At 43.6% G+C, this 27,268-nt stretch overlaps 1 protein-coding gene across 9 annotated transcripts in view; it reads right to left on the bottom strand.

Moving 5' to 3' along the window:
• Positions 1–27,268, bottom strand: part of LOC132207983 (dystrophin-related protein 2-like) — a 147,450-nt gene that overhangs the window by 112,089 nt on the left and 8,093 nt on the right. For 3 of the 9 annotated variants that reach the window (XR_009444075.1, XR_009444076.1, XR_009444077.1), the window contains exons 3-4: positions 12,794–12,995; positions 3,613–3,698 (exon numbers count right to left, since the gene is read on the bottom strand). Coding sequence is in view for 1 of the 9 variants with exons in the window: in XM_059643759.1 (XP_059499742.1) it covers positions 12,956–12,995 (40 nt within the window). In the remaining 8 variants the exon portion in view is untranslated. Of the gene's footprint in view, positions 1–3,612; positions 3,699–7,450; positions 7,470–10,801; positions 10,864–12,640; positions 12,996–27,268 lie in introns of those variants that run through there. The other 6 variants (XR_009444078.1, XR_009444072.1, XM_059643760.1 and 3 more) reach the window with 4 other exon arrangements.

The following is a 27,268-nucleotide window of genomic DNA, read 5'->3' on the forward strand; positions in this document are numbered from 1 at the left end:
ATTATCAAACGGACAAAGAAACAGACCAGGAAATTAAAGACCAGTCAGAATAATCTCAGCACTGGAGAAGCTACAAAGAGGCATTCTTAGGGGTAGAATGTACTTGCATGAATTAATCAGGGATAGTCAGTATGGATTTGTTAAGATGAGGTCACATTTCAGAAATTTGATCCAAATTTGAGGAGATGTTGGAAGATTGATGAACTTCTGCATTTGATGTTGACTTAGTAAAGTCCCCCTTGGCAGACTGATCAAGAAAGCAACAGTCAACGGGATCAAAGGCAAAGAGGCACACTGGAGCCAAAACTGGCTGAGGCAGAGAGCACAGGGTGATTGATGGTAGAGGGATGTCTATTTGACAGGATGTTTGCTTTCAGTGGGGTTGTGCAGGGCTTGCCACAAGGACCCTTGAAGTTTGTCATGTATATTCTTCATTTGGGCTTAAACACAATTTGTATGACCGTGTCACTAGCAAATCACTAATTCAGTGAGGAGGATATCGGTGGAATGGTCATGTAAATAACAGCCATGGAATCAAAGGCAAATTGGCAAATTGGCAAATTGGTTGACAGACAGGAAGAATAAACTTCAGGAGGAGATCAACAGACTGGTCAGCGGGACACAGCAATTGGAACTCAACCAGGAAAAGTGTGAGCTAACGAACTCGGGAGGGCTAACAAGGCAAGGGATCACACTATGAAGGGTGTGATCCTGGAGATTACTGAAAAAACCAAGATGCTGCCTGGGCTGGGGGTTCTCATGGAATCATAGAGTACAGAAGAGGTCCTACAGCCCACTAAGGCTGTACCTCTAAAAATACACTGCGACATTTTTACACACTAGACCATTCTCAAAAATATTATGACATTACAAGTGCTCATCCAAGTACTTTTCAAAGGTTGTACGGTTTCCTGTTTCAACTTCCCTCCCAGGCAATGCATTCCAGACCTTTACCACACTCTGGATGAAAATGATTTTCCGCAAAGCTCCTCTAAATTTCCCGTCTTTCTCTTTAAAATTGTGCCCTGTTGTTATTGATGCTTTAACTAAGGGGAACAATGCTTTCTACTCAACCTATCTATACCTCTCATAATCTTCTATGCCTCTATCAGGACCTCCACTCACCCCGCCAAACGTTCTCTGCTTCACAGAAAATAATCTGAATTTTTCCAGCCTTTCTTCACAGCTAAAATGCTCCAACACATGCAACATCCTTTTCATTCCCTCCAGTACAATCACATCCTTCCTAATGGGTGGTGACCAAAACTCCACACGTGACTCCAGCTGTGGCCTAACCAAACTTTTAAACAGCTCCAAAGTGACCTCCCCACTCTTACAATCTATGCCACGACTGATAAAGGGAGATGTCCTATATGTCTTTGTAACAACCCTTATTAGCCTGACCTGACTCCTTCAGGAATTTATGAACAAGTACCCCAGGATCCCTTTTCTCCTCTCAGCTTCCCAGTGTCCTGCTATGCATTAGATTTAGATTTAGGTTTTATTATCACATGTATTCAATACAGGGTACAAGAGTACAATGTCACCTCAGACGGTGCCATCTCAGGTACAAAGTACCTCGGTACGAAATTTTAGATGCAGATGTAGAAAATTTATCCATCCTTCTTTACTCAGAGTCGTAGGGGAGTGGAATGCAATGCTGGAGAGGGTAGTGGAGTCAGCCTCATTAGGGGCATTTAATCGGCTATTAGTCAAGCACATGAATGACAGTATAAGGTAGGAGTGGAGGTTAGATAGACCTTAGGATGACGGTAAAAGTTCGGTACAACATCGTGGGCCGAAGGGCCTGTACTGTGCTGTACCGTTCCATGTTCTATGTTAGAAAAATAAATGAATAAGTTAACAAGTTCAGCACGACAGTCTTCTTAATATAACAGTAGAAAAATAAAAACAAAAGTTTAAAAAGTCAAACATTACAGTCCTTTCTGAAGCCACGAGTTTGCAGACACACTGAACGAGGGCTCCACAGTGACGGCTCGTATTCCCCTGTGCTGGGCTCAGGCCCGCCCATCCTTGCCAGTGGACTTCACTGCTGACGGCCGTTGCTGTCCTCCATCGGGCATGACAGGCTTTGCCACATGAAGTACTCTCTTATCTTATTCCTTCTTCAGGCTATATCAATTTGCCACTGACCTGCCCAACTGACCGATGCCAAGAGTGGAGCAGACAAGGGGACCTGGTAAAGGTGTTTAAGATTTTGAAGGGCATAGAAAGGATAACTGGAAGTTGCTTTTTCCATTCGTAGACAGGGGAGGGGAGTTGAGGAGAACCTATTTACCCCAGTGTGGTGGGAGTCCTGAGTTCACTGACTGAAAGTGTGACTGATTCAGAAAGTGTCTGAATATTTAAGCAGTATTTAGATGTTCACTTGTGTTGCCGTAGGCTCCAGGGCTATGGGCCAAACAGTCAAAAAGGAAATCAATGCCATGTGAGTTCAATGTAGACAGATCTTTGTTGAGTAGTGCAGGAACTACAGACCACACGGCCTCCTCCTGTGCAACAAACATCCATGAGTCTATAATTACACAGCTTTTCTTGGAGGCATTTCTCCACTTGACTGATTCTTTGTAAAAGCAAGGCTAACAAAATAAATCCTTTTTATTAAAAGCTTCCATCTCACTGAGAAAGCTTCAGGCCAATTTGATAATCTGCTCTCAAAGATCTGCTCATATTTTGATAGTTGGGACAAATTCTACTGTCAGGGCTGACACAATCCACAACATTCTAAATCAATCAACAATATTCCAGAAAGATGATCATTTGCCTATCCGACCGATTTTAACTGATGCTTTAAAAAAATAGAGAAATAAATCTGGATCTGTCAAAAACTAATCAGTTCTTCCTTTGACCATACCCATACGTACCAGCTTTCAATGAAATATGCCCATTAGTTTGTGAGATACATTGTTGACAAACAGCACAACAAATGGGCAAAAACATAACCTCACACTAAGTGTTACCACTGCTGCAAGTGAGCAGTAGAGTCATACCACAGTTCTGAATATTTTTCCCAGTATTCTAATGATGAAAACATGATTGGGAACAAAAACAGCTGCTAAGGTTAGTGTCTTTGAGAAACAATAGCATCATACATATGTAGCGCATCATTTATCTTGCAGGAATGCACTGTGCAGATTCTGCACAGACCAAGTTATGACTTAACATTCATAGTGGTAATGACTAATTACAGAAATATACTAATACAGCAAACCTTTTGTTAAACAGCACCCGTGGTACCAGGAATGTGCTGAGTAATCAAAAATTCCAGTTGATCAATAGGTGCACACGCACAAAAAAACACACACTCAATAATCGGAACATAATGCACAGGATATATGCATCACTGTTCTCCTTCATTTACAGTATAAATACCTTCAGTAATGAAGCAACTTTGCCTTAACTAAAACTTACTGGCAGGGAGCCTTCTCACTTGCACCCTCACCAGACATCACAGAGATTATGAGAATACAGTAAACATCTGGTGTATAATTTTTGTCAGTTTATTGAGTGTGCTAGTTTGTTAAACAAAGTTTACATACAGTTAAATCTACAGTTTACATGTGTATCAGCAATGATAGATTTAGTACTGACACTTGTATTTTTCCTCTAGATGATCCTTGAAGAGTCACGTCAAGCCAATTTTCAAAGAAAGCACTCTGATTCTTCCACTCATACCCCTGGAAAAGGAAGTTGCAGAATGTCATGACTGACTTTACTTATTTGAATACAGCATAACATACATAGAACATCGAACAGTACAGGCCCTTCAGCCCACAATGTTCTGCCGAACTTTTACCCTAAACCTCAGGTCTATCTAACCTCCACCCCTATCTTAAACTACCATCCATATGCCTGTCTAATAGTCACTTAAATGCCCCTAATGAGGACGACTCCGCGACCCACTCGAGCTGAAACAAAGATCTCTTTGAATTGTCATTTGTCAGACATGTATTGAATCAAAAAACAAATTTCTCACTTCCATAGATTTCTACAGCATCTTAATATGATTTGTGAAGATTATACTCCACCCTTTCATTTAATAAATACAACTTTAAACAAAATGCCACTATATAGAACTTGTATGTTGGTATTTGTGCATATGCCATTTCAGTTTGTGTGATCTGTTTCGATGCAACGAGTGATAAACACTTTGATTAAAATGGTTGAGAGTAGTATATGTGAGATTTAATACCATGTTTAATCTACAGATAGTCCATCTGCAGGTAGTTATTCATGAGACTCAACTGACATCATGTCTCAGGGGAGCTTGTGATCTCTGGGTTATGCACTGTTTGACCATTGCCGACTGGTCACTAGTTGAGTGGAAAGAGAACTACTAGCTGCTATCCATTTTCAACAAGTGATCACGATAATCTACCTGTGTTTCAACGTCCCATCAACATTCAAGAATTATTGCTCGAAGAGGCTTCTGTGTAACAAATAGGAGCGGAATCAAGATCAGCCATGTTGTTTTCCCTATCTGAACAAGCTGCCAACACCATACATAAAGGGACCGTCTTAATCATTCTTATACAATTAACTTTTACAATAGACAACAGGGGCAGGATAAGGCCATTCGGCCCTTCGAGCCAGCACCACCATTCATTATAATCATGGCTGATCATCCACAATCAGTATCCTGTCCCTGCCTTATCTCCATAATACTTGATTCCACTATCTTTAAAAGCTGTACCTATCTCTTCTTGAAAGTGTCCAGAGACTTGCCCTCCACTGCCTTCTGGGGCAGAGCATTCCATATATCCACCACTCTCTGGGTGAAGAAGTTTTTCCTCAACTCTGTTCTAAATGCCCTATCCCTTATTTTTATACTGTGTCCTCTGGTTCTGGACTCAATCATCAGCAGAAACATGGTTCCTGCCTCCAGAGTGTCTAATCCTTTCATAATCTTATACGTCTCAATCAGACCCCTTCTCATCCTTCTAAGCCATGTCCCGGTACAGCTGCAGATGGACCTCTTTGCTCCGATACTCAATTCCTCTTGAAGGCCAGCATGCCATTGGCTTTCTTCACTGCCTGCTGTACCTGCATGCTTGCGTTCATTGACTGATGTACAAGAACACCTGCATCTCGTTGTACTTCCCCTTGACCTAACTTGACTCCATTTCGATAGTAATCTGCCTTCTTGTTCTTGTCACCAAAGTGGATAACCACACATTTATCCACATTAAACAGCATCTGTCATGCATCCGTCCACTCACCTAGCCTGTCGAAGTCACCCTGTATTCTCATAACATCCTCCTCATATTTCACACTGCCACCCAGCTATGTGTCATTGGCAAATTTGCTAACATTACTTTTCATGCCTTCATCTATATCATTAATGTATATTGTAAACAGCTGCTGTCCCAGCACCGAACCTTGTGGTACCCCACTGGTCACCACCTGCCATTCTGAAAGGGACCCGTTTATCACTAGTCTTTGCTTCCTGTCAGACAGCCAGTTTACAACCAAAGTCAGTATTTTGCCCACAATACCATGTGCCCGAATTTTGCTCACTAATCTCCTAAGTGGGACTTTATCAAAGGCTTTCTGAAAGTCCAGGTAGACTACATCCACGAGTTTTCCCTCGTCCATTTTCATAGTTACGTTCCCAAAAAATTCCAGAAGATAAGTCAAGCACAATTTCCCCTTCGTAAATCCATGCTGACTCTGACCTATCCTGTTGCTGCTGTCCAAATGAATCGCAATTTAATTTTATAATTCTTTCCCACCACTGACGTCTGGCTAACCGGTCGATAATTTCCATTTTCTCTCTCCCTCCTTTCTTGAAAAGTGGGACAACATTAGCCACCCTCCAATCCGCAGGAACTGATCCTGAATCTAGAGAACATTGGAAAATGATTACCAATGTGTTCACAATTTCTAGAGCCACCTCCTTAAGTACCCTGGGATGCAGACCATCAGGACGTATCAGCCTTCAGACCCAACAGTCTATCCAACACCATTGCTTGCCTAATATAAATATCCTTCAGTTCATCCATTACCCTAGGTCCTTCAGCCACGATTACATCTGGGAGATTGCTTGTGTCTTGCCTAGTGAAGACAGATCCAAAGTACCTATTCAACTCTTCTGCCATTTCCTTGTTCCCATTAAATAAATTCACTCGTTTCTGTCTTCAAGGGCTCAATTTTAGTCTTAACCATTTTTTTTCCACACACCTAAAAAAAACTTTGACTATCCTCCTTTATATTTTTCGCCAGTTTTCCTTCGTACCTCATTTTATTCTCTGCGTATTGCCTTTTTAGTTATCTTCTGTTGCTCTTGAAAAGCTTCCCAGTCCTCCGGCTTCCCGCTAATCTTCGCTCGGTTATACTACTTCTCTTTTATCTTTATAGAGTCCTTAACTTCTCTCGTCAGCCACGGCCATCCCTGCCTCCCCTTAGGATCTTTTTTCCTCCTTGGAATGAACTGATCCTGCATCTTTTGCATTATATCCAGAAATACCTGCCATTGTTGTTTCACTGCCATCCCGGCGAGGGTATTGAACCATTGAACTTTAGCCAGCTCCTCCCTCATAGCTCCCTCGTTCCTACAATACTGACACTTCCAATTCTCCCTTCTCCCTCTCAAATTGCAGATCAAAAATTATTGTATTATGGTCACTACCTCCTCATGGCTCCTTTACTTCGAGGTCCCTGATCAAATCCGGTTGGTTGCACAACACCAGATCCAGAATGGCCTCCTCCCTGGTACGCTCCATACTGACTCTACATCTCCTGATTCTATGTCTCCACTCGCAAGGGACTGGAGATTTTATATTTCTTCACATTTATAATTTCATATTTTTTCACTATTTTTATTATTACTTCATTTCATATTTCTTTACTTCTGACTATTTTAAATACAACAGGTTTTCTTATGCTACATCAGTGACGACATTTCAAAGGTAGTTTAGCTGCCTATAAAGTACTTTTTATGCCTGAGACCATAAAATGTGCTACATAAATGCAGTTCTTTCTTTTATTAACTGCTGTAGTTGTGTGTTTCTTTGCCAATGGAGGATTGGCTACAATTACGCAGAGTAACATAAGTGAAATACATTTCCATGACAAAATTCCAAACCATGGTTACTCAATTAGAATAATAAAATATTGGCTGTTTGCAACCGAACACTGTAGATGAGCGAGCGTCACTTAGTCAGTAAAGTACCAAATAAATATGTTCCCGACATGGAGAATACAAATGAAAACTACGGTAATGCTCACAGGAAATTGGACAATGTTCTATTTTATGATCACAGCAATGCCATATCATCAACACATGCTTTAATAGATAATAAGTCACTCTGCGATATTTATTCATTTGTTTTTCATTCTCAAGATCATCTTGGCAAATCCTGTGAACCGGGACCACTTAGTTAGGACTTAATTCGCATTTTTTTCCACCTATAATATCCATGGTTTATCCATCTCCACTCTATGTTTGTCTGCAGGAAGATGAGTTGACAGGGGGTTTACAGTTTTAATTCATACAGATATATGTCCAATGTTTGTAAACATCTGTCTGTAGCTAGAATCTATGCTGTTGTAATAAATAGGTATTCTTGTTAAGAACAGAAAAGTGAAAACTGCCGGGTTAGAAAGTTCCAGCTACGCGCTTACCTGATGGAAATGCATTGACTGTGATATTAATATATATAATTGTTAAATGAGAATACTGACGAATTTTGCTTATTGTTTCTGTGATGATCTAAACAATCCATTTGTCAACACTATAAAGTAGATATTGTTATTGTAAACACCCCTGAAAATGCAAAGAAAATTTCAAGAGGGGCCAAATAAGTAGTGTTGGGGAACAAAGAAATGGCAGAGGAACTGAACAAGTATTTTGCATCAGTCTTGAGGTTGGAAGGCACCAGTAGTAGAGCTTTAAGGGAGTCTGAAGCAGAAGTGAGTGCAGTGGCCATCACTAAGGAGAAGGTACAGGGGAAGCTGAAGGGTCTGTGTGGAATTTGTACATTCTCTCCATGTCTGCATGTGTCTCCGCCAGGTGCTCTGATTTCCATCCACAGTCCAAAGATGTGCAGGCAAGGTGGATCAGCCGTGGCAAATGTGAGCTTGCCGGGAAAGAGTACAGGGCTGGGTCTTGGTGGGATGTTCTTTGCGGAGGTGGTGCAGACCCAATGGCCTCTTTCCGCTCTGTAGGAATTCTATAATTCAGAGAAGATGGTAAATTACATGGACCAGATGGACTGTCCCCCAGAGTTCTGAAGGAGATAAGTGAGAAGACCATTGGTGATCTTTCAGGAATTACTGGAGTCAGGGTGGGTCCCAAAGGAGTGCAAAATGGCAAATATAACACCCCTGTTTAAAATGGAGGGAGGCAAAAGATGAGAAATTACAGACCTGTTAGCCTGGCGCTGGTCATTGGGTCAGATTTCAGAGTCTATTATTAAGGATGAGACCAGACAATGCTTGGAAGTACATGGCAATACTTGGAAATACATGGTAAATTGGGCTGAGAAAACACAACTTTGTCAAGGGAAGGTCTCTGTTAGTTTCTTTGGGAATGTAACCAGTGAGTCAAAACCAAAGAGAGCCATTGAACTTTATCTATTTGGAATTCCAGAAAGCCTTTGACAAGGTGACACACAGGAGTCTTCAAAATAAAAAATGAGCTTATGGTGTTCGGGAGTAGGTACTGGCATGGACAGAGGATCGGCTAACTGGCAGAATGCAGAGAGTGGCAATAAAAGGGTCTTTTTCAGGATGGCAGCCAGCAACTACAGGAGTTCCGCACTCATCAGAGATCAGACTACAGCCATTCACGTTATACATTAGCAATCTCGACAAAGGAACTGATGGTATTGTTGTCCACAGGGCGTTGTTGCTAAGTCTGCAGATGACATTTCGATAGGTGGAGAGGCAAGTAGTGTTGAGGAAGTGGGGAGGTCACAGAGAGTCTGTAGAGATGGGCAAGTACAGGCATAGACTATTTTCTAAATGGGGAAAGGCTTCAGAAATCTGAACCACAAAGATGCCCCAGTTCAGGATTCTTTTAACATGCAGGTTCAGTTGGCAGTTGGGAAGGCAAATGCAATATCAGCATTCATTTCAAGACGGCAAAAATATAAGAGCAGAGATGTATTGCTGAGGCTGTGTAAGGCTCTGGTTATCTTGCATTTGGAATATTAAGAGCAGTTTTTGGCCATCTATCTAAAGATGGATGTGCTGGCCTTTGTCAGGGTCTAGAGGAGGTTCTCAAACATAATCCTGGGGATGAAGGCACTGTCACGTGAGGAGTGGCTGAGAACTCTGGGTCTGTACTCGATGGAGTTTAGAAGGACGAAGGGGGTCACACTGAAGGTCAGTCAGGACTGGATAGAGTGGACATGGAGATGATGTTTCCACGAGTAGGAGAGACCAGGACCTGAGGGCACAGCCTCAGAGTCAAAGGGACCACCTTTCAGGATGGAGGTGAGGAGGAATTTCTTCAGTCAGAAAGTTGTGAATCTGTGGAACTCATTGATGCAGAAAGCTGTGGAGGCCAAGTCAGAGTTGATTTCAGGCATAGATAGATATGTTCTTGCTTAGTGAGGACACAGGAGGTTGAGAATGACAGATCCCACTCAATGGGCTGAATGGTCTAAATCTGTTCTGAAATCTGAAGGCCGAAAACACTGGAATGTTAGTTCAGTGTTATTTTTATTGCACTGCAAGGACAGTATCTCTCCAAAAGACCTAACAAATTTTCCCACTCTGTTGTTGCAAACATATTCAATAACTAGCAACAATGCTCCTATAGTGCCTCCCTCAGCCGACGCTAGTTAGTTCTACACTCATCGTAACTGCACGTGTTTGCCACCACTGAAACATCCCGGTATTACTGGCACTAGTGCCATGTTTAAAGGCTATTGTGAACCAGTAAAATACCCAGAATCCAGAACTGCCTTGTACAGTTCATAGCAATTGTCCCAGACAGGGCAGGAAAGGGGAAATTAGCACCTTATTTACAGTTAGAGACCTGGAGGTCCTGGTGGATGGATTGGTGCAGTGGAGGACTGTCCTCTTTCCCAAGCACAAGCACAGGAGGCCACAACACAATATTCAGCCAGACTCATCTGAGGCTGTCCAGTGTCAATGCAGTCTCAACCACCAAAAGAACCATACAGCAGTGCTGCAGGATCAGTGACCTCTGCTCCAATGGAAGAGGATCCTCATTGGTCTGTGCTACCTCACATTCACACTCTCTCTAATTCTGCACCACCCTTCAGCACAGCTCATGTAATACCATTCTCACCAAAGCATTCAATGTCTGTCTTCGCTTGCTCTCGTCTACTTGAGGCCCCAAGGCTATTATTCCTGTATGTTCTCTGTGCCTCTTGCTCTCACCCAGGAGACCTCACCTCCCTTCCCAAACATACATGAGCACTAACAAATGCACCAGCTCATTTCATCTCACTCAATTCCTCCCTTTGTTTCATTCCAGGAAAAACAGCCCACAGTAGGGCAGAAAGAGCTAACACAGGTAGTGAGGTGTCTAATGTTTGACTTCTCACAACCTATGACGACAGTGTCCTGACCATGGTCATTCTGAGCAGCCAACTAATTGCATCCAAGCCCCTCGAGTGATATCAGACAATGCCCTGGAGTTACCTAGATCTGCTGCCTGAAAGTGCCTCGCTTGACTGGAGACCATTCCCCTCGGAACCTGAAGCATGACCATGTGGTTGGAGACAATGCAATGCCTTCTGTGCTTCTGCAGCTGGCACAGACTGCAGGTGTGAGATCAACATATCACGGTGCTGAACGGCAACACATCCACTCCTTTGATTGATGACTGCTAACAAGCATGACAAGCTGTCTGGCTTGGTCTCGATGCTAAAAAGTTAATCAACATAGTAGCGTTATGAGTCTGTTAGATGTGGCGGAGGGGCAAACCTTAAGAAGACAAGGCAAATGAAGACAAGGCAGAGGAGCTGTTAGCATTCATGCAGGGACACAATGAGAGTTGAGAGCTCAAGCAAGGTGTCCTGATGTGTAACATGGCCCAATACATGAATGGGTGCCTGTCCCTGCATCCAAAAGTGCCCTGGCAGTAGCACTGCAATGAGGGGGGCTGCTGCAATCCAGAATGCAGCAATGAAGTACAGAAGAGTACTGAAAGCAGATCTGTGATGTGCCATGATGTTCTGAGGCTGGAACATGTCACATGTCAAAACTGTGGACATGGGGTGATCCTGATGGGTGTGGCTGCAGATGCTGCGGACTAGTGCCCAAGTTGGAGGTGCAGAGGAGCATCGAGCAATGTGGAAGCACCACACACCCACTCAGAATTTCATGTCGTTAATTCGGAGCATCCAGTTTCTGTCTGGCAGGTAGAAAAAGGGAATAAGTACTAATGAGGTGGTACTGGGAAATAGTGCATGTCGTTCAGTGCTCCCTAGCGAGAATTTCAGCTCAATATCTACAATTTCCCTGGAAAAGGCAACATTTTGGTTTTGACATCCTGAAGCAGCTTGAGCTGCTATCAATATGAAGGGTACGCACCTAATGAAGAATGTCAAAATTGACAGTCGCAATAACAATTTAATATTGGAACACATCTCATGCAGACAAAGCTCAATTTTATATTAATGGTAAATTCAAGGTGATTGGGGTGGATAGGAGGACACCGAAAGTTTAACCCTGGACGTCCATTGCCAAGTCCTAGAATTGTATCCAGCCTGGACTGAAAGAAAATAAAATTCTCTCCGCTTGCAAGGATTCCCCAATATACTGTCACAGTCCTAATACATTTCCAAGTGAAGTGCATAACATTATTCCTAAATGGAGTTTACTAAACAATCTGACTGAGATAAGCTGAACGACAATTAGTCTGGAAAATACCACAATGGCACAGTTAATGCTCTTCAAGATACTGGCTAGGTTAAAAAGTCTCAGTTATGAGATAGACTGGTATGCTGGGTTTGTTTTCCTTGGAGCAGAGGAGGCTGAGGTTGGGGTTGGGATCTGATTGAGGCAAAGAAAATTATGACAGGCACGGGCAGAATACATTGTGAGAATCCTTTCTCCATGGCACATGTGTCTAAGACCAGATGGCACAAGTTTACGGTGAGGATTAAATGCTTTGGAGGAAGTCTGAGGAAAAGCTTTTTCATCTAAAAAGTGGTAGACGTATGGAGCACGCTGCCTGAGAGGGTAGTTGAGGCAGGTATTCTCAACATTTAAAAAGCATCTGGGATGAGCATTTAAAATGCTCGGTCAAGTAGGCTGTGGAACAAGTGCAGATAAATGAGATTAGTGCAGCTTGGTGTATGTTGGGAGGCATAGACACGGTGTTTCTATGCTGTATGACTCTACGAGATTGAGGGTCACATAAAAATTTATTCTACATCTGGCCGTTTATTCCTTGACATTAACTGGATGATGTTCATATTGTGTACTTTATACACGTCTTTCTCCAGCACTAACATTTGTCACCGTGAAGAGCATTACAATCAGAGTGTCGAGATGTCTACATGATCCTGTACAGATCTGACCAAATGGATTCCAAAGTATATCAGTTTCAATTTTACGATTTAAAACAAAAATCGCTAAAACTTTCAACTACTTTATCTGTTTAAGTGAAATGAAATTAGAACATACTGAAACCTTATGTCAACAATACCAGGATTGATTTTAATCAGTCGACAATCTTCATATTCACTGAACGGATCATATACATATCAAAATCCAATCCGTCGGATGCAGTTTAAATGCACCTTAGGAGAATCTAAACATACTACATTAAAGTGTAAATCATACATACGTATCAAATACGTTCAGCAGCCAGTTCAGACACATGTCGACACAGAGTGGCACATTGACCAAGTCCTTGTGGTTTTGTTCCAAAACATCATAAATGGACGTTAAACAGTTGATTACTTCAGTCACATTCAGAAGTTGCTCGGTTTGTGTCAATTTGTGTTGATCAAAGACGCGTTGCGCTGTGTGCAACTCCAACAGATCCACTACAAAGGAGGAAGAAAACTAACTTTGATTACAGTTTTAACTTATTGAGCTATCAAATAAAATTAATTCCTGTATTTGGCCTAGAAATAAATACAATGATTCACAAAAGTACTCTGGAATGAAGGAAACAGGCCATTTCCTTCTCAAATGCACGATGTCAAATCTAACTCGGGAACCGTCAGTGATAATGTATGGTTTAGAAGGGGTGGACACTAGGAAGTTGTTTCCGTTAGGCGGGGAGACTAGGACCCGTGGGCACAGCCTTAAAATTAGAGGGGGTAAATTTAAAACTGAAATGAGACGACACGTCTTCAGCCAGAGTGGTGGGCTTGTGAATTCATTGCCGCAGATTGCAGTGGAGGCCAGGACGTTGGATGCCTTCCAGGCAGAGATCGACAAATTCTTGATCCCAAAAGGAATCAAGGGCGAGGGGGAGAGTGCAGGGAAGTGGTGTTGAAATGCCCATCAGCCATGATTTAAATTGCAGAGTGGACTTGATGGGCCGAATGGCCTCACTTCCACTCCTATGTCTTATGGTCTTATGATGCTGGTCATATTCTGTCGTTTGGTTCAGTAATTTCTGCAGAACAATGGTGGAGGAACAGTAGCTTTGTATGTTATGAAGCCCTCCTTTATATTTATGAAGCAGGACTCAGTACAATTTAAACTAAAACATCCATCTCTTTCAACCGACGTGCATTCTCACTACATCCAAATCCAAAGTACAAACTAATTGGCTCTTTACTCGTTTCAAATAGTGGATCTTACAACCCCTATTTCACTGCTGGTAATCAGCATTCATTTAAATCACACTAGGTTGCAGCTATGAAGTGTGTTAATCACACATTCTTGTTCATTTTAAAAAGGCGCTCTGTTACCTCGGTTTTGAACTAGATTTCTCTTATAATTTTGCTCTTTTGTCATACACATGGTATGTTCTACAGCGTCTACCAAAAACAATTAGTAGTTAAACAAGTATCAATTCAATTTTAGTTCACATGATGCCAACAAAATCTGGCAAACATGGTCAAAACATGGAATGCCAATCGAACCACTCCAAATACAACAGAACCTCCATAAATAAAATCTAATGGCAATATGAGGAATGAAGCTCCCAGAGATATGCATTCATCTGAGTGAAATCGTTGATTTTCTCGGCTTCTAACCCTTTCACAGGCAGAGAGATCCTGGCCCATGAACCTTCACTGCTTGAAAAAAATTCCCCTCGACATCGCCCTACATCTTTTCCCCAAAACATGAATGCATTCCCTTCTCCTTGTAACATCATCCACCAGCCATGGGAACACAGCCTCTCCACGTTTATCTTATCCCAACCAATCATAATCCTTTATGTCTCCATTAACTACTTATTAATCCCCTGTACTCCAATGAAAATAGCGTTCGCTAAATTTGTTGATAAAATGTCACAATCCTAAAACAGGTTGGGTAAATTTCATCATTATTACTCAATATTACCAAAATTATTACTCTTGAAGTTTAGTCCCAGATTTGGGTGTATCATTCCAGTCCTATTTCAAGGTTCAGGATAACTTCTTTGTTTTAGCACTGCATGAGCTACATTATAAAGCCCCATCCCACAGATACGAAGGTGGGAAGAAACACATAAAATCTGGAGGGCACTGTGTGTACATGTGTGGAAGTTCTGGGGAACTGTCAAGCAGCCTGCCTATCCTTTGACCTCCTGAGACTAATTGATGGCAATTTAAGGGATCCCCTCTATTGCGTAAGGAGATAGATGTCAATCAGGAAGGCAGTCAGCTTTACATGCACAATCCAGCCTCGAAAAACTGAGTTGGTAGGGGATCCTCATCCACAGGCCCCTTGGCCTGATCCAAGGCACTTCACGCCCTTAAACTCTCATCCAACGTTTCAACAACCCCGAACAACCCTCGACCACTCCGCACCTCTAGTCCGGGACCTGCCATCCAGCCATCAGCAACTTCAGACTCTTCTGGGCTCTAAGTGGCCAGGAGTTCTACAAGGTAGAACTTCCATCCAAGAGGGCGCCCCATGTCCTGCCTCCAGCCATTTAATGCTGCAGGGCAGCTGTGAAGAGCATGGGCAGGGTCCCATTTGGCATTTCAACTGGGAGACACCTGAGCAGGAGTGGGGGCAACAGCACCATGTCGAGTACTATTCACCAGACCAAAACTTCCATATCCTCAGCATTCTCTCCAATGTTCTGCCAATTCAACAGTCAGTGCCCAAGGTTAGTGGGAAACCAGAAATAAGGAAAGATTTCAAAGCCGAGAAATAGAAAAGAAACCGACAATAAGAGCTTATTTAAACAAATGAAAAGAAAGGAAGAGGTCAAAGTGAACGCAGATCCCTTAAAGAATGGAGGCTGCAAAAATAATAATGGGGAATCAGGAAATGGCAAATGAGACAAATAAATACTTTATGTCAGTCTTCACAGCAAAAGGCACAAATACCATCTCAAAAATATTTAGTGAACAAAGAGCAAAAAGCAGACAAGAAATATCACCAGAGAAAAGGTGCTCGGGAAACTAATGGGGTTAAAGGTCGATAGGTATCTGGGACCTGATGTACTCTGTGCTAGTATATTAAAAGATGTAGCTAGTGCGGCCTTACTTGAAATACTGCGTGCAGTTCAGGTCGCCCCATTACAGGAAGGATGTGGAAGCATTGGAAAAGGTTCAGAGGAGATTTACCAGGATGTTGCCTGGTCTGGAGTGAAGGTCTTATGAAGAAAGGCTGAGGGACTTGGGTCTGTTCTCATTGGAGAGAAGAAGGTTAAGAGGGGATTTAATAGAGACATACAAGATGATCAGTGGATTAGATCGGGTGGGCAGTGGGAGTCTTTTTCCGAGAATGATGACTTCAGCTTGTACAAAGGGGCACAGCTTCACATTCAGGGATAATAGATTTGAGACAGATGTCAGAGGCAGGTTCTTTACTCAGAGAGTGGTAAGGGCGTGGATCGCCCTGCTGGCCAATGTGGTTCACTCAGCCACATTCGGGGCATTTAAACAGTCCTTGGGTAAGCAGATGAGTGCTGATGGGCTGGTGTCGCGGGGTGGGCTTATATTAGTTCACTGGTCTGTGCAACAACAAAGCCCGAAGGGCCTGTTCTGCGCTGTATCGTTCTATGTTCTAACCCCCCACCAGCACTCATCTTCACTGGTTTCATCCTCGCCGCTTCGAACTGTCTGTCTCCTCTCGAACTATCTTCTCAGCTATCCATCTTCAATCCGCCTCCCCCTCTCTCCATATTTATTTCAGAATCCCTTCCCCTGCCCCATTTCTGAAGAAGGGTCCAGATTCCAAACATCAGCCGTCCTGTTCCTCTAATGCTGCTTGGCCTGCTGCACTCATCCAGCTCTACACCTTGTTTCTTCAGATTATCCAGCATCTGCAGTTCCTACTATCTCTGAAGAGATTTTCTTTCTCTTCTCCCACAGCAGTCTTGGAAACAACTCATATGGGCGTGGGGATTTGTTCACTTTTAAACCAGCCAATAATTTCAATTTCACCCTGCATCTTCCTGCTTTATAGACATCAATGCTCCTCCTTGAAGGGAGGACAGATGGGAGGTACTTGTCGACTGTATCGATGCTCTTCAGTTCTGAACACAGATTGCCCCATCACCCTTCGTACACCCCGGTTTCTAATTGGCCCTACTCTTTCCCTGGTTATTCTCCTGCTTGATATGCCTGCAGAATATCTTGATATTCTTTCCAATCTTGGCCACCACCGTTTCTTCACACTTCATTTTTATACGTCACTAGTCATCCATTCATTTGCTCCCTTTGCACTTGTCATAAACATGTCCTGAACATTCCTCAAGATCCAGGGTTCTCCAGGCTTGTTGATCATAAATTTCACCCAAAACGGAACATAGCTGGCCTTTACTCTCCCAGTTCCTTTTCTGCTGTAGATTCGCCCTCAACCAACTTCCCAAAATATTACACCCAGATCCTGCCTTGTTTCAGTCAAATATGCCTTACCCCAAACCAAAAACATTTTTTTTTAAACAGATCTCCTCTCCCACGTTGAAAATTCTGTTGTCATGGTCACTATCACTAAAGCACTTAGCCACTGTCACCTTGAACACTGCCTTTGTGTCCCAGAAGTAGGTCCAGCATTGCACCGTCCCTTACAAGCTCGTCTACATGGTGATGTTAAATAATCTCTCAAATGTATTTAAAGAATTATTTCCCAAGTCAAACTTTTATGTTATCTCAATTAATGTTGTGCAGTTGAAATCCCCGAATATAATCTTTATATTATTATTTTCTCACCCCTCAGTGAATTACCTGCTCTTCAATTGCCCACTGCTTGGAGGCCGACAGCTTAAATTCCTCACCACATTAGCAAACCCTTGTGCAAGGATTTTGGTTCCTTTCTGCTTCAGCTGCAGACCAGCCAACTTGCAGAGGATATACCATCCCCACAAATTGTCCTTCAGATCCATGTGTCTAAATCCCTCCCCAAACACAAACACTTGAGCCAAGCATTCATCTGTTTTCTTCCCCTTTTTCTTGCCTTCTCAGCATGTGGCACCAGGAATAATCCAGAGATTGCAACTTTAGAGGTTCTGCTATTTAATCCACTGCCTAGCTCTCGGAACACTTGATGCAAGACCTAATCACTCATCTTACCAAAGTGTACATCGAGCTGCGTCTTACAGTCCTCCTCCTTCAGGATATTTTTAATGACATTGTTGATCTGGTTAACACACCATAATGGAGTCACATCAATGACTGTGAAAAATCTGGTCTACCCAGATCGTCGCAATGGGCAAAAAAGCACACCAATGTCTCTACTTCCCAGGAGGCTAAGGCAATTCAAATATAAAGGGCAACTTTCATTGATGTACCAGAGAAAGCATCCTATCTGGATGCATATCATAGCATGGTTTGGCAACTGTTCTTCCTAAGAAAACAACAGACTCCAGAGTCATGAACACAGCACAGTGCATCATGCAAATCAGCCTTCCACTCATTCATTCCACCTATACTTCCTGCTGCCTCGGGAAAGCAACTGAAATAATCAAAGGTCTTTCTCACCCGCCAATTACACTCTCTTCTACCCTTTTCTGAAGGGAAGGTGTCAAAAACTTTGTATTCATGTGTGAACAGATCCCAGAAAAGCTTCTTCACCACTGTTATTGGACATCTGAATAGAACTCTTAAAATTTTAAATCTAATTTTGATCTTGCTCTCTGTGCATCTTCTCTGTTGCTGTCATTATGTTCCATTTCACTAATGCACCTTGTATGGTATGATCTGTCTATACTGCATGCATCACAGAACTTTTCACTGTACCTAGGCATATGTAACAATGAATACTCTAATCAAATTGACTGTGTGCAAGAGAGAGGTGAACATATGATTGTGTTCAAGAGTGCAAAGACAGTGCACGAAAGTGTGAGTGTGCGCAGGACAGAATGTGTGCGCCAGTGACTGTGCTCAAGAGCGTGTAAACGAGAGTCAGCACAAAAGCGAGTGTAACAGCATGCATGAGGCAGTGAGAGTGTCTGTGAGAGCGAGTGAGCTTGAGAGCAAGTGAATTTGTAACCCCAAGTGTGTGAGGGAGAGTTTTGTGTGTGTGTGTCTGTGTGTAGTTGAGTGTATGAACATTGGCAAAAGATCCTGCGAACAGGGCATGCAAGTGTGCCACGGAATGTGTGCAAGACCATGCATGATTGTATGACAGTATGGAGTATGAATGAGTGAGAACGTGACTCTGTGTGTGTGTGTCTGTCCGTGTGTGTCTGCCCGCGTGTGTCTGTCCGTGGTCAGTGTGTGTGGATAGTATGTTTGTGCATGAGGGATAGGATATGCATGTGCAACATAGTGTGACTGTGAACTTCTGTTTGTGCCTGAGTGAAGTGTTGGGGGAGAATAGGGAGAGGAGAGATCGAGAGAGCGTATGTGAGAGAGATGAGATGAGGAGAGGAATAAGAAATGATGAGTGGTCAATACCTGGAGGTAAAAAAGAACAGTGTGAGAGTGTTAATAGAAGCCGCTGGATAGAATATGGAGGCTAAAATAGTATCAGAGATAATGGGAACTGCAGATGCTGGAGAATTCCAAGATAATAAAATGTGAGGCTGGATGAACACAGCAGGCCAAGCAGCATCTCAGGAGCACAAAAGCTGACGTTTCGGGCCTAGACCCTTCATGAAAGGTCTAGGCCCGAAACGTCAGCTTTTGTGCTCCTGAGATGCTGCTTGGCCTGCTGTGTTCATCCAGCCTCACATTTTATTATCTTATAATATGGAGGCTATTGTTTTACTGATGGTACTGAATGAAAAGCAAGTGACACCTCTACTTGTTAGGGGACAGGAGATGTGCATTCGAGAAGGAGATACAGTCAAGCCTTGTTAGAGACAGCAGACACATTGAAAATGCACAGAAACTGAAATTAAAGCTTTCTTGTCAATGTGTCAAGAGGTGAGACAAATATGACGGGCTAATATTGTACCTTTGTGCTCAGTAAAATCATAGAATCATGAATCAGAGAATCCTTACAGTGTGGAAACAGGTCCGTCAGTCCAACACAACCACACTGCCCCTCAAAGCATCCCACCAAGACCCATCCACCCATAACTCACCTAACCTACACATCACTGAACACCTTGGGAAATTTAGCATGGCCAATCCACCGACCTTGCACGTCTTTTGACTGTGGGAGGAAACTGGAGCACCCAGAGAAAACCCATGCGGACACATGAAGAATGTGCAAACTCCACACAGATAGTCAAAGGGTGGAATTGAACCCAAGTTGCTGGTGCCGTGAGGCGGCAGCGTCAAACAGAGCCCCTGTGCTCTTTATTATGCCAATTAAGCTGCAAGCATTATTTTTAAAGGAAGGAAACGTACCATCGTCACAGGATGCCAGTGCTTTCAATTTTCTATCAGCTTTGAGAACTTTATCCATGTCTGTCTTGACAAGGGCAAGGTGATGGCAATGGTGTGAACAGCAATTTGATTCACTCTAAATCAACTATAACACTAATTTTCAAAACTTTGAAAACTCAATGTCCTGTTTTTCGAAGGTGTCTGCATGTTCCATGGAAAATCATGTATTTTCCACTGCCTACCAGGCTAATCATTTCTTCACTATGATCTCCGTCTCTCTCTCTCTCTCTCTCTCTGTGTCTTGCCCTCTTTGATTTCTGGAATTCCCGCCCTCCCTACCCTCAGCTACCTGGGCTCATATGCTCGAGGCTTCTCCAATTTTCTGATGTTCATGCTAAAGCTTTAAGATCCCCGCACTGAACGTCAGCAAATTTTTCCAGAAGCCTCAAATGACTGCTGCCCAGTGGCTCTTACATCCATTTTCATCACTATGAAGTGCTTTGAGAGGTTGGTCATGGGTCACATCAACTCCACCCTCCCACATTACCTTGATCCACTGCAATTCACCTACTGATGCAGCAGATCCATCGTCGATGTCCTCTCTTTGGCTTTACACACATCTCTGGAACGTCCAGATAACAAGGGCATCTACATCAAGCTCCTACTTATTGACCACATCTCCACCTTCAATACCCTAATGCCAAACAAACACATCTCCAAGATTTTGAGTAGGATTAATTTCTTATATTTTTATGCCAATTATATGACTGAATTAATTAAGTCGATTTAATTTTCAAACAAGTCTAGGTTTCTTTGTATTTCACCAGAGTCCAAATGTAAATTTATTCACATGCAAATTACATGAATGGCTTCAACATACAAATAAGTTCAGAGCTGATACACATTGTCATATAGGTTATGACACTCAGAAAACTTGATGTAGCAAAGACACCTAACATGTGCTGTCTCTATGATAACAAGGTGTCGAGCTGAATGAGCACAGCAGGCTGAGCAGCATCAGAGGAGTAGGAAAGCTGACGTTTTTGGTCCAGATCTTTTGTCAGGAATTGGACACAAAAGAATCTGAGATAACAGGTGTAGAGCTGGATGATGAGAGATAATGGGAACTGCAGATGCTGGAGAATTCCAAGATAATAAAATGTGAGGCTGGATGAACACAGCAGGCCAAGCAGCATCTCAGGAGCCTGAGATGCTGCTTGGCCTGCTGTGTTAATCCAGCCTCACATTTTATTATCTTAGAGCTGGATGATGCTGCTTGGCTTGTTGTGTTCATAAGACCATAAGACAGAGGAGTGGAAGTAAGGCCATTTGGCCCATCAAGTCCACTCTGGCATCTGAATCATGGCTGATGGGCATTTCAACTCCACTTCCCTGTACTCTCCCCATAGCCCTTGATTCATCCAGCTCTACACTTTGTTATCTCAGACTCCCCAGCATCGGCAGTTCCCACTACCTGTGTGGTCCTCCTCTACGTCAGGGAAACCAAGCGGAGGCTTGGTTCACACTAAACAACTGCACGTCCCAGTCGCCAACCATTTTAACTACCCCTCCCAATCCTCAGATGGACTGTCCATCCTGGGCCTCCTGCAGTGCCACAACGATGGCACCCAAAGGTTGCAGGAACAGTACCACTTATTTTGCTTGGGAACCCTGCAGCCTAATGGTATCAGTGTGGATTTCACAAGCTTCAAAATTTCCCCTCCCCACCTACATCCCAAAACCAGCCCAGCTCATCCTCACCTCCCTAACCTGTACTTCCTCCCACCTATCCACTCTCCCACCTCAAGCCCTACCCCCATCTCCAACCTACCAGCCTCATCCCACCCCCTTAGCCTGTTTGTCCTCCCTGGACTGACCGATCCCCTCCCTAACTCCCCACGTACACTCATCTTGACTGGCTCCATCCACCGCCTCTTTAACCTGTCTGTCTCCTCTCCACCTATCTTCTCCTTTATCCAGAGATAATGGGAACTGCAGATGCTGGAGAATCCAAGATAACAAAGTGTGAAGCTGGATGAACACAGCAGGCCAAGCAGCATCTCAGGAGCACAAAAGCTGACGTTTCGGGCCTAGACCGTTCATCAGAGAGGGTGTTGGGGAGAGGGCTCCGAAATAAATAGGGAGAGAGACGGGGAAGCGGACCGAAGATGGAGACAAAAGAAGATAGGTGGAGAGGAGAGTATCGGTGGGAAGGTCAGGAGAGGATAGGTCAGTCCAGGGAGGACGGACAGGTCAAGCAAACGGGATGAGGTTAGTCAGGAGGAAATGGAAGTGCGGCTTGAGGTGGGAGGAGGAGATAGGTGAGAGGAAGAACAGGTTAGGGAGGCGGGACAAGCTGGGCTGGTTTTGGGATGCAGTGGGGGGAGGGGATGAGTTGGGCTCGTTTTGGGATGCAGTCGGGGAGGGGAGATTTTGAAGCTTGGGAACTTCACATCGATACGATTGGGCTGCAGGGTTCCCAAGCGGAATATGAGTTGCTGTTCCTGCACTCTTTGGGTGGCACCATTGTGGCACTGCAGGAGGCCCACGATGGACAGGTCGTCTGAGGAATGGGAGGGGGAGTTAAAATGGTTCGCGACTGGGAGGTGCTGTTCTTTATTGCAAACCGAGCGGAGGTGTTCTGCAACGCAAACATGAGATTTTTTCCTTCTAGCTTGCACTCACTGGAGCACTGCAGCAAGCCTGAGACAGAGATTTTGGCCAGGGATCATGATGGAGTGCTCAAGTGACAGGCAATTGGAAACCTGGGGCCATTTTTATGGACAGAATATAGGTGTTCTGCCAAGTGGTTGGTCAGTCTGTGTTTCGTCTCCCCGATGCAGAGGGAGACCATATTGTGAGCAGTGAATACAGTAGACTAGATTGAGTGAAGTGTGGGTAAATCGCTGCTTCTCCTGGAAGCCTTGGATAGTGAAGCGGGAGGAAGTAAATGGACAGATATTATGCCTTCTGTGGTGGCATGGAAAGTGCTGTCGGGTAATGGGGAGGTGTTGCGAATGGATAAAGAGTGGACTGAGGTGTCCTGACGGAATGGTCTCTGCGGAAGGCTGACAAGAGAGGGGAGGGGAATATTTGCCTGGTGGTGGAATCTTGTTGGAAATCGTGGCTGATGTTCTTCTAGATGTGGATATTGATGGGTTGGGCTTTGAGGACCAGTGCACATCATCAGGGGTGAGGCCAAAGTGTAGGAGATGGGTTGGACACAGCTGAGAGCTCTGTCAACCACAAACGCAAGGAATACTCAGTTGAGGAAGAATGCAGACATTTCAGAATCCCTCCAACAGAAGACGAAATCATGAGAACAAGTGGATCTGTCGGGACAGTCCTGTTTGAAGATTATGGGAACTAAGACTACGTTGTTTGTCATAAAGGCTATGGTTGAGTGATCATATTCAAACTGAAGAGACCAAGAATGTGAGATTGGAGAATGGGTGGAGAACCATGCCTCGAGAATCCCTCTGCGGGTCTATGCTTGGCTTGGGCTACTATGGTTACCTTGTCCCAGTTTCGTATGAGAGGCGTGATCCTCCACCCATAATGCAGCCAACAAACAGATACAATTGGACCCCCACATACAAAAGCATACAGATCAAAACCCGAAATGACAGTACTCATGGTAACAGACCGGACAGTATAAATTCCAGACAGAGTAGAGTAACATTGTTTCGCTGGAGGCTTTACTGATGATGTCACACATCATGGTGACGAAACGTCTCAATGAAAACAAGCCAGCTCGGCGAGCAAGTCAACAACCTCAATCAGAGAGCTGGCTGTTTTGAACTACCTTGTTCAAGTGTATCATTTTGGATCTTGAATGTTAAATCTCGCTCCAACACAGGGACGGAGGATTGCTGTTAACAGCTGCATTATAACTAATTCATATTGAATCATTGTTTTGACCAGTCCAGAGATGTGCAGATTAGGTGGATTGGGAATGCTGAATTACCCACAGTGCCCACATACGTGTAGGTTAGGTATATTAGCCATGGGAAATGCAGGCTGACAGGGATAGAGTAGGGAATGGGGATGGGTCTGGGTGGGATGCTCTTTGCAAGGTTGCTGCGGACTTGTTGAACTGAATGGCCTGTTTCCACATCAGGGATTCTATAAAACCAGGTTTTACTAAATTAGTGAGAGAGTGAGTTTATCAATTGCTAAATGCAAGAAGTCAGAAGGCACCACAAATACACACAAGTTAGAAACAAGAAATTAGCTCAAAAAACATAACCGTTAAGAGGGATACGGATAGTTCAGCCTTTGGATTGTTTGTGAAGAATAGAAAGTGGGATGTTGTGGCCACTAAGTTGGGCGATCCCCGGAATGCTTATATGAATTCAGCAGTTAATTTTGAGATTCTTGTTGAAATTCTTTTGACCTTGTTTCCTTTTTGACATTGCCCTGGTTTGCAGAGCTCAGAGCAAGAGATTGTCTTTTCTTCTAACCTGCAGCATAGGCCTATGAAATGGCTGTCCTAGAACTGTGACCTCCACAACTCCATAGACCACACGAGCAGAGTCGCCCAGGAATACACACGATCTGACATTCAAGAACTATTGAGATAACAATACTCAGTGTGGGATTGGAAAAGACGGCATGTACAAACAGAAAACAGCTGTAAATACTGTCAAGAGGTGAAATAAAGTTATAGAGCTAAATTAGTGGCTCTTTGCTTACATGCTCATTGTATTCAGAACAAAATCAACAAATTAATAGCACACATACAGGTTGGCGGGCATGATTTGAGAGCTATTACAAAGACATGGTTATAAGGAGATCAACACTGGAGGTAAATGTGCAGGGCGACATGACATTCCAAAAAGACAGGCAGGAGGGAAACTGACTGTCAGCGATGAAATTACTGTGAGAACAAGAAACGATCTTCGATCGGAAGACGTAGAATCCAATTGTATTTATTTGTTAACGGGAGGAGGACATCACTAGCTACGCAGTGTTTGTTGTCCATCCCTAATTGCCCAGGGGTCAGTTCAGAGTCAATCATATGGCTGTGGGTCTGCAGTCACATGTAGGCCAGACCATGTAAGGATGGCAGTTTCCTTTTCTAAAGGACATCAGTGAACCAGGTGGGTTTTTCTGACATTTGGCAATGGATTCATGGTCATCATGAGATTCTACATTCATGATTTTCTTTTATATTCAATTCAAATTCCACCACCTGCTGTGCTGGGATTTGAACACAGGTCCCCAGAATGTGATCTAAGTCTCTGAATTAACAGTCCAGTAATAATACCACTCGGCCATTTCCTCCCCAATCTTGGAACAAGAAAACCTGTAGCTGACTCCCACATGGGGAAAAACACTGAACCAGGAGCTTCTTCAAACGAGGTGATCGCCTCTTCTTACATTTTAAGATAGCTATGAATTATCAGGACCTTGGGGGAAGCTACTAAATTGGGGGAAGGAGTATCAGGTAGGAGCAGAGCAGTATTAATTGGGAGGAGCTTTTATTTTACATGTCGACATTTGATACGTGGGAGTTATTTAAAGACCTAGTGATCAGCGTTCAGATCTGGCCTATTCCAGGGAAGGAGGAATGACAAGGATGGCAATCTAAGGACATATGGACATAAGAAATAAAGCAGGAGTAGGTCATCTGTCTCTTCCAGCTCGCTCCGCCATTCAATAAGGTCATCACTGATCTTTTTGCGGACTCAGCTCCACTTACCCTCTCATTCACCAAAATCCTCAATTCCTTTCCTGTTCAAAGATCTATCTGTCTTGGCCTTTAAAACATTCAACCAGGGAACCTCAACTGTTTCACTGGGCAGAGAATTCCACAGATTCACAACCCTTTGGATGAAGAAGCTCATCCTCAACTCAGTCTTCAATCTGTTCACCCTTATTTTGAGGCTGTGCCCCGGAGTTGTACTTTCACCCATCAGTGGAACCAACTTCAGTGCTCCTTTCCTGTGTATTTCTTTCGTAATTTTAAAAGTTGCTATTAGAACATCCCTCATTCTTCGAAGTTTCAGTGAGTGCAATCGTAGTCTCCTCAAACTCTCCCCATACAGCAACATTTTCAATTCTAGAATCAATCTTGTGAAGCTCCTTTGCACCCCCTCCAGTGCCAGTACATCCTTTCTCCAGTGAGGAGACTAAAACGGTACAAACTACTCTACATCAAGCCTCACCAGCACCCTATACAACTGGAGCATCCCCTCCCGATTTTTAAACTGCATCACTCGAGCAATAAAGGACACTATTCCATTTGTTGCCTCAATTACCAGCTGCGTCTGCAAACGTTTTGTGCTTCATACACAAGGCTGCCCAGCTCCCTCTGCATAGCAGCATGCTACAATTTTTCACCATTTAAGTAATACTCCATTTTGCCCGAATTGCCACCAAAATGGATAGCCTCACATTTTCCATCATTGCACTCCATCTGCTAGACCCTTGTCCATTCACTTACACTTTCTGTGTCCTTCTGCAGACGTTCATTATCCTCTTCACACTTAACACTAAAATGTGTGGTAGAGTAATCTGTGAACTGTAATAGAACATATAACAACACAGCGCAGAACAGGCCCTTCGGCCCTCCACGTTGCGCCGAGCTGTGAACTAATCTAAGCCCATTCCCCTGCACTACCCCATCGTCAACCATATGCTTATCCAAGGGCTGTTTAAATGCCCCTCATGTGGCTGAGTTAACAACATTGGCAGGCAGAGCATTCCACGCCCTTAACACTCTCTTAGTAAAGAACCTGCCTCTGACATCTGTCTTAAAACCATCACCCCTCAATGTGTAGCTGCACCCCCTTGTACAAGCTGAAGTCATCATCCTCGGAAGAAGACTCTCACTGTCCACCCTATCTAAACCACTGATCATCTTATATTATCTCTATTAAACTCCCTCTTAGCCTCCTTCTCTCCAATGAGAACAGACCCAAGATCCTCAGCCTTTCTTCACAAGACCTTCGCTCCAGACCAGGCAACATCCTGGTCAACCTCCTCTGCACCTGTTCCAACGATTCCGAGGCCGCACTAGTGTTTGTAAGTTGCAGCATGACATCACGTCTCCGGAACTCAATCCTTCTACCATTGCAACCTAACACACCATCAGACTCCTGAACAGCACCATCTACCTGGGTAGCAATTTTCAGGAATCTATGCACATGGACACCAAGATCCCTCTGCTCACCTACACTGTCAAGAATCTTTCCCTTGACTCGGTGTTCTGCCTTCCTATTAGTCCTCCCAAAGTGAATCACCTCACATTTATCCGTATTAATCTCCATTTGCCAACTTTAGGGACAATTCTGCAGTTTATCCAATTCTCCCTACAACATGCAACATTCTTCCACAATGTCCACCACTCCACCAACTTTAGTGTCATATGCAAACTTACTAACCCATCCACCAATGCCTGCGTCCAAGTCATTTACACA

Source organism: Stegostoma tigrinum, unplaced genomic scaffold (assembly GCF_030684315.1).
Source record: "Stegostoma tigrinum isolate sSteTig4 unplaced genomic scaffold, sSteTig4.hap1 scaffold_237, whole genome shotgun sequence".
NCBI classification, from domain to species: domain Eukaryota; kingdom Metazoa; phylum Chordata; class Chondrichthyes; order Orectolobiformes; family Stegostomatidae; genus Stegostoma; species Stegostoma tigrinum.